This window comes from Callorhinchus milii, unplaced genomic scaffold (assembly GCF_018977255.1).
Source record: "Callorhinchus milii isolate IMCB2004 unplaced genomic scaffold, IMCB_Cmil_1.0 Scaffold684, whole genome shotgun sequence".
Lineage (NCBI taxonomy): Eukaryota > Metazoa > Chordata > Chondrichthyes > Chimaeriformes > Callorhinchidae > Callorhinchus > Callorhinchus milii.
In genome coordinates, this window is record NW_024705425.1 from 24,645 (window position 1) to 32,728 (window position 8,084).

Sequence of the window (8,084 nt, forward strand, 5' to 3'; positions counted from 1 at the left end):
TGAAGAGGGAGTGACAGACTTTCGGGGAGTAGTGGCTGAAAGCAGGGCAGCCGACGGTGGAGCGGAAGAGGGTACGAGGGACAAGCAGGAGGCACAGCAAAGCCGTACTCCGCGATCTCGCTGCGAGATCCCGTAAAGTATTTAAAAAACACCACATGCGTACAGCACTTTGAGAGCACATTACCACATCACCCACGGAGGTAAAGGTAAGGTAACCTTGCACTGACTGGGAGAGGTAGAGGCACAGCTGAACAGCCTGCACTGAAGCTCACATACCCACGTGGCACTCTGTGTGTTAGGTATCAAGGGTGGGAGACACTGTACCACAAGCCTGACTGACAGCTTACACATGCAAACAGGTTTAGTCGCCTTAAACACAATGCTTTCACGACTCCAGTTTCTATTGCATGCAGTCACACTGTCTGACTGTATACACAGGGAGGCTATACACACGCACACACGCGAGTGTGTCAGTCAACATCTATCTCTCTGGCACTGACCGCTTTACACGCCTGCCTGTGACTGTCAGCCTTCCTGCCCGGCGCTGATCGCGGTCTGGATGGCCTCTTCGCTCAGTAGTTTGAGGGTCCGCAGGGCGTAGATTAGCTGCTCCTTGGCGTTGCCGATGAAGGTGTTGGTCAGGAAGGCCGGGAGGCCCCCGAAGCCATCTCGGAGAGTGTACAGGGGCACACGGATAGTCCCCATGACCTGGTGAGCACACAGGAAAACAAGACAGGTGAGAGGCCTGGGAGGGAGAGCAACAGGTAGCAGTGCGTCTGTTCCAGTGAGGGTAGTGCAAAGGCAGAGGTAGATAGACACAGGTTCGTCATCACAATTGCCCACGAAACACAGTCACTACACTTTACTATATATCCTGTGAAGCACTTTGAGATGTCTCGAAGACGTGATAAGGCACTGTGTCAAATTGCGCGGATTATTCTTACATAATTATTATAATAATACAGCGCCTTATCACATCGATGAGACAGCTCACAGGATACCCTGTAAAGTGGAGTGACTGGGCATTTTGTGGGACGAAACGCGGCAGCCAATTACGCACAGTGACATCCCACCAACAGTCGTGGATTGAGTGACCAAATTATTATGACTTTACTGCTGTAAAGACCAGCTGGACGCTGCCTACCTCCCGACCGTGATCCTTGGCATGTACAGCAGCCACCTCGATCCTGTGCAGGTCGGCCAGAGACAGCTGTTTGATGTAGAAGTGAGCGACCACTTTCTGCGGCATGGCGTCCGTCGCGTGTGAGCTCCTGTAGTCGCTCTCGGTAACGCACAGCAGTTTCTGATCGCAGCCCAGCTCCTCCGCCAACTCCCGGTTCAGTCCGTCCTCCAGGGAGTGGTCTCGGATATCCACAAACCCGCCCGGGAATCCGATCTTCCCATCGAAACGCATCTGCATCTGAAAGGGGGAGAGAGAGGACGGCAGAGGTGCGTGTCTGACACTTGCAGAAACCCATCACCGTGCTGACTGGTCCTGTAGCGCTAGTATTCAGAGCGCTCGCCTCGCAAGCGAGAGGACCTGCGTTTGATTCCCGGGCGGGACAGGGCGAAACCTTGGGCAAGTTTCCTAACTCCTCGCACGCACGCACGCACGCACGCCTCTGTTTACCTAGCAGTAAGTGGGAACCCGGTTGTTAATCGATTACCGGATTGCTTTTTCCGAGGGTGATAATTCCTTAAAAAATAACAGCAGTGAATTGGTCACTTCGATCCATGACTGTCGGTGGGACGCTGCCGCGCGCAATTGGAAGCCGCGTTTCGCCCACAAAATATACAGTTAATTTGCAGCTTGCAGGCCGGGCGGTGTTGTCGTCAGCAGTGAGTGCCCTGCGGACCCTCCTGGCTCAGCAACCGGACTGGAGACCGTCACTCACAGAGGGTTCGCTCGATTCCCACATTCCGCGGCCAAACGTGCCACCCCGGGGCCAGTTCAGCTCCGAGGAGACCCCGCTTACCTCGACCCTAAGGAGGATATTTGGGCGGGGAGTGGGAAACAGGGAGTGGGATGAACACACCACGTCAACGCAGCGTCTAACGGGCGTGGGCGCTAAACAATCCAACCATTTCACAGCGAGATTTCTAACAGCGAGTGCTATCTATTCCACCCCCCCCCACGCACGCCCACACACTGCTATTTTTTCCTTGTTAAATATACCCTAATTCCCATTAGAAATCTACTGCTACATTCTCCTGCAAACAGTATTTCTGCGACCAGCCATCATCAGGTCCTAAATAAACCCTCTGTATAAAGAAATTCTCCTCGCCTCTCCCTCAGCAAATACCTGGTCAGTGTTACCTCACCCTCTGTCTCTTTCGCTTGCTATTTAACCCTCTTTCATCCCCGTGCTCTCTCTACTTACCCCCTCTCTCTCTCACTATTTGCCCTCTCCGTCTCTCTCTCGCTAATTATCCCCTTCCCTCTCTCTCTCTCTGTCTTGCTACTTACCCACTTCACTTATTTATATGTTTGTTTGTTTCCCAACGTGAAAGGCGCTCTATATAAATGTAATTTTGTTGTTGTTGTTTCTCACTCATGTACTTCTCTCTCTCTCATTATATGGAGTCTTGGAGCTCAGGGGTTAGACCACTCCCCTCGCACCCCACAGCCGCTGTAGCTCAGGGGTTAGACCCCTCGTAAGCCACAGTCCCTGTAGCTCAGGGGTTAGACCCCTCACCTCACACCCCACAGCCCCTGTAGCTCAGGGGTTAGACCCCTCCCTCCACCCCACAGTCCCTGTAGCTCAGGGGTTAGACCCCTCGCCTCACACCCCACAGCCCCTGTAGCTCAGGGGTTAGACCCCTCGCACCCCACAGCCCCTGTAGCTCAGGGGTTAGACCCCTCGCACCCCACAGCCCCTGTAGCTCAGGGGTTAGACCCTCCCTCACACCCCACAGCCCCTGTAGCTCAGGGGTTAGACCCTCCCTCACACCCACAGTCCCTGTAGCTCAGGGTTAGACCCCTCCTCACACCCACAGCCCTGTAGCTCAGGGGTTAGACCCCCCTCACCACAGTCCCTGTAGCTCAGGGGTTAGACCCTCCCTCACACCCACAGTCCCTGTAGCTCAGGGGTAGACCCCTCGCCTCACACCCCACAGCCCCTGTAGCTCAGGGGTTAGACCCCTCCCTCACACCCCACAGTCCCTGTAGCTCAGGGGTTAGACCCCTCCCTCACACCCCACAGTCCCTGTAGCTCAGGGGTTAGACCCCTCACCTCACACCCCACAGTCCCTGTAGCTCAGGGGTTAGACCCCTCACCTCACACCCCACAGTCCCTGTAGCTCAGGGGTTAGACCCCTCGTAAGCCACAGTCCCTGTAGCTCAGGGGTTAGACCCCTCACCTCACACCCCACAGTCCCTGTAGCTCAGGGGTTAGACCCCTCACCTCACACCCCACAGTCCCTGTAGCTCAGGGGTTAGACCCCTCCCCTCGCACCCCACAGTCCCTGTAGCTCAGGGGTTAGACCCCTCCCTCACACCCCACAGCCCCTGTAGCTCAGGGGTTAGACCCCTCGCCTCACACCCCACAGCCCCTGTAGCTCAGGGGTTAGACCCCTCGTCCACAGTCCCTGTAGCTCAGGGTTAGACCCCCCCTCACACCCCACAGCCCCTGTAGCTCAGGGGTTAGACCCCTCCCCTCACACCCCACAGTCCCTGTAGCTCAGGGGTTAGACCCCTCCCTCACACCCCACAGCCCCTGTAGCTCAGGGGTTAGACCCTCCCTCACCCCACAGCCCTGTAGCTCAGGGGTTAGACCCACCCACAGCCCCTGTAGCTCAGGGGTTAGACCCCTCCCTCAAGCCACAGCCCCTGTAGCTCAGGGGTTAGACCCCTCACCTCACACCCCACAGCCCCTGTAGCTCAGGGGTTAGACCCCTCGCCTCACACCCCACAGCCCCTGTAGCTCAGGGGTTAGACCCCTCCCCTCACACCCCACAGCCCCTGTAGCTCAGGGGTTAGACCCCTCGCCTCGCAAGCCAGAGGACCCGGGTTTGATTCCCGGGTGGGACAGGACAGGGGGAAACCTTAGGCAAGTTTCCTTACTCCCCACACACCACACACACACACACACACACACACTGACACACACACCCCCACGCGCCTGTGTCCCGGCAGTCAGTAGGAATCGCTTGTCAGGCGATTGGGGGATCACTTTCCGGGGGTAATAATCCCTTCAAAACAATAATAATTCGGTGGCTTCAACCCCGCGGCTGTTTGTGGGGACGTCGCCGGGCGCCATCGGCTGCCGCGTTCGGCCCCCGAAACACACACACGCAGTCACTACACTCGACAGCGTGTCCCGTGAAGCGCTTTGAGACGTCTCGATGACGCGATCGGGCGCCGGGTCAGACCCCCCGGGGGGGGGGTTGTTATTATTATTATCACCTACCAGCAAGGCGTATCTCATGGGGATTCTCCCGAAGAGTTTGCCGTGATCCTGAGCGAACAGCATGGCGTGACAGGCGTGCTTGTACCCCACCAGGGAGCGGGAGTCACGCCTCGATACTGACCGGTATCCGGGCTCCATCATGGCTGTCGGTAACCGCCAGTAACTGTTACTAACCGTCGCCAACTCCACCGTCGCCGACTCAACCGTCGCCGCCAACTGACACCAACTCAACCGTCGCCAACTCAACCGTCGCCAACTCAACCGTCGCCGCCAACTGACACCAACTGAACCGTCGCCGCCAACTGACACCAACTCAACCGTCGCCACCTCAACCGTCACCAACTCCACCGTCACCAACTCAACCGTCGCCAACTCAACCGTCGCCAACTCAACCGTCGCCAACTCAACCGTCGCCAACTCAACCGTCGCCGCCAACTGTCGCCAACTCAACCGTCGCCGCCAACTGACACCAACTCAACCGTCGCCGCCAACCGTCACCAACTCCACCGTCGCCGACTCAACCGTCGCCAACTCAACCGTCGCCGCCAACTGTCGCCAACTCAACCGTCGCCGCCAACTGACACCAACTCAACCGTCGCCGCCAACTGTCACCAACTCAACCGTCGCCAATTGAACCGTCACCAACTCAACCGTCGCCAATTGAACCGTCGCCAACTCAACCGTCACCACCTCAACTGTCACCAACTCAACCGTCACCAACTGTCACTTCTAACCTCCAGCAACCAACGTCAACAGCCACTGAACCTCTGAAAACCACCACTAAACCGCTGAAAACCGCCACAAAAACCAACGTCAACCGCCACGAAACCGCTCCTCACGGTCACCAACCGCCACAACTGCCACTAACGGCCGCTCACGCGCCCCCTCAGTGGACCGGCGCTGACTAACAGGCAAACCGGCCAATCGCGTGGCCGCATTCTTCCCGCCTCCCCTCACGAGCCGGTGGGCGGAGGTCGTCGCTCTTCCAGCGGCGGCGGCGGCGGTGGGGTGATTAATTGATTGACAGCCGCGGCGCCCAATGGAAAGCCACGCTGGGGGGGGTTTGGGTAATTGACAGCCCCGCCGATCCAATCAGGAGCGACAGCCAACCAATCCCGTGCTTGCGCGTCATAACACCCGCCTCCCACCCGAGGGGGGGGGAGTGTGGAGGGGGGGTGGAACAAGGAGGGTGATTGATAGGCTTACAGTCCAATCAGAAGCCAGGTACTCAAGACAGCCGGCAAATGGCGAGCCAGGATACTGTCTAAAGCCCGCCTACTAGGCGGACCTTCATACGTCAACGGGGGAAAGAGATTGACAGGTACACTACCCAATCAGAAGCCAGAGAAATCGGGAAGCGCGATTGACAGGCAAACAGCCCAATCAGGAGCCAGGCAGACGGCAGGCCAATGGCGAGCCTGGAAGCTTGCCGGAGGCCCGCCTACTGGGCGGAACAACCCCGCGTCAATGTGGAAATGATTGACTAGCACTCTACCCAATCAGGAGCCAGGCAATTGAGACAGACAGACAGACAGACAGACAGACAGACGGCCAAAAGTGTAGTGACTGTGTGTTTTGTGGGCGAAACGTGGCAGCCAGTGGCGACCAACGACGTCCCCTCAAACGGCCGTGGATTGACCGTCTGTGAGGGTCTCCAGCCCCCGGTTCCTGAGCCGGGAGGGGCCGCAGTGTTCCAGGGCAGGGAATCCCCCCCTCAGCTCCCGTTAGCCCCACAGCCAAAGCCCTCACTCACTCACTCACTAACGGGGAGGGGGGTCCCGGCTCGACAACCACGGGAACGCTCGGCCAGACAGCGCTCGCTCGCTCTCTCTCTCTCTCAATGGCCGAGCTGTGTGGGTTCAGCTGGTTAGACCCCAGCAGTTACCCCCCAACCCACACTCTGGGCTCCCCCCCCCCCCACCACCCCGAGCCTCGGCTCTCCCCCAACCTGCGCCTAATACTCTCCGGAATTAGGTAAGCAGAGGGCGTCCCTCCAGGGAGAGAGAGGGAGAGAGAGAGCGTCCCATTCCGACAGTCTATCTCTGGGGTTCCCGGGTGTGGGGGGATGTGGGGAACTCTCAGTCGGGGTTCGGAGACTCTTAAGCCACAGTGACGGGTTTCCGTGTGTGTGTGTGTCAGACACCCGGCCGGTCACGGTGACTGGTTTCCGTGTGTGTCAGACACCCACCCGGCCGGTCACGGTGACGGGTTTCCGTGTCAGACACCCACCCGGTCACGGTGACGGTTTCCCTGTGTGTCAGACACCCACCCGGCCGGTCACGGTGACGGGTTTCCGTGTGTGTCAGACACCCACCCGGCCGGTCACGGTGACGGGTTTCCGTGTGTGTCAGACACCCACCCGGCCGGTCACGGTGACGGGTTTCCGTGTGTGTCAGACACCCACCCGCGGTCACGTGACGGGTTTCCCTGTGTGTCAGACACCACCCGGCCGGTCACGGTGACGGGTTTCCGTGTGTGTCAGACACCCACCCGGCCGGTCACGGTGACGGGTTTCCGTGTGTGTCAGACACCCACCCGGCCGGTCACGGTGACGGGTTTCCGTCAGACACCCACCCGGCCGGTCACGGTGACGGGTTTCCGTGTGTGTCAGACACCCACCCGGCCGGTCACGGTGACGGGTTTCCGTGTGTGTCAGACACCCACCCGGCCGGTCACGGTGACGGGTTTCCGTGTGTGTCAGACACCCACCCGGCCGGTCACGGTGACGGGTTTCCCTGTGTGTCAGACACCCACCCGGCCGGTCACGGTGACGGGTTTCCGTGTGTGTGTGTGTCAGACACCCACCCGGCCGGTCACGGTGACGGGTTTCCGTGTGTGTGTGTGTCAGACACCCACCCGGCCGGTCACGGTGACGGGTTTCCCTGTGTGTGTGTGTCAGACACCCACCCGGCCGGTCACGGTGACGGGTTTCCGTGTGTGTCAGACACCCACCCGGCCGGTCACGGTGACGGGTTTCCGTGTGTGTCAGACACCCACCCGGCCGGTCACGGTGACGGGTTTCCGTGTGTGTCAGACACCCACCCGGCTGGCCACACACACAAAAAAAATTCACCCAACGGGCATCCACAATCACACGTCACAAAGTGGCTTCAAATAAAGCTTTTATTACACACACTATGTTCTAGGTACTCACCCCAACATTTGTCACTGCATCCAACACAGCCGAGGTCAACCCAACTCAACCCAGCTTCACAAGCGCATATCTCAGTTCCTCTCGAGAAGGGAGACGGGGGTGGGGGGTGTGGGGGGAAAGAGAGGTGACTTGGACATGTTTGGCACTCAATAATAATAATAATAATCCTCGCATTCGATACAGCGCCTTACCACGTCGTTGAGACAGCGACGACTCACACGGCGTCGGCGTCTCCGCAAACATCCGTGGATTGAGCGATCCATTTTTGGGGGGATTATCAACAACACCGGGCAGTAATAAAATATTTTGTTTCGCCCACCAAACACACAGTCACTGCACTTTACAGTGTACCCCGTGAGGCGCTTTGAGACGTCTCGACGACGTGATCAGGCGCCGGGCCAAACGCCAGGGATTATTATTAGTAGTAGTAGTAGTATTAAACCAAGCTACCGGTGCGGAAAGTGGGGGGATGGGGTGGGTGGGATACAGTGACGATGCGTGGGGGGCGGGGGTTTGGGGGG

The 8,084-nt window shown here is 58.4% G+C and overlaps 1 protein-coding gene across 1 annotated transcript; it reads right to left on the reverse strand.

The window, feature by feature from the left end:
* Nucleotides 1-5,361, reverse strand: zgc:103759 (U8 snoRNA-decapping enzyme). The gene is made up of 3 exons (XM_042346383.1): nt 4,410-5,361; nt 1,145-1,420; nt 1-708 (listed from the first exon to the last, which is right to left on the reverse strand). Exons 1-3 carry the CDS (start codon nt 4,548-4,550, stop codon nt 526-528), a joined length of 600 nt encoding a protein of 199 aa, XP_042202317.1. The 5' UTR covers nt 4,551-5,361; the 3' UTR covers nt 1-525.
* Nucleotides 5,362-8,084: the final 2,723 nt, after the last annotated feature.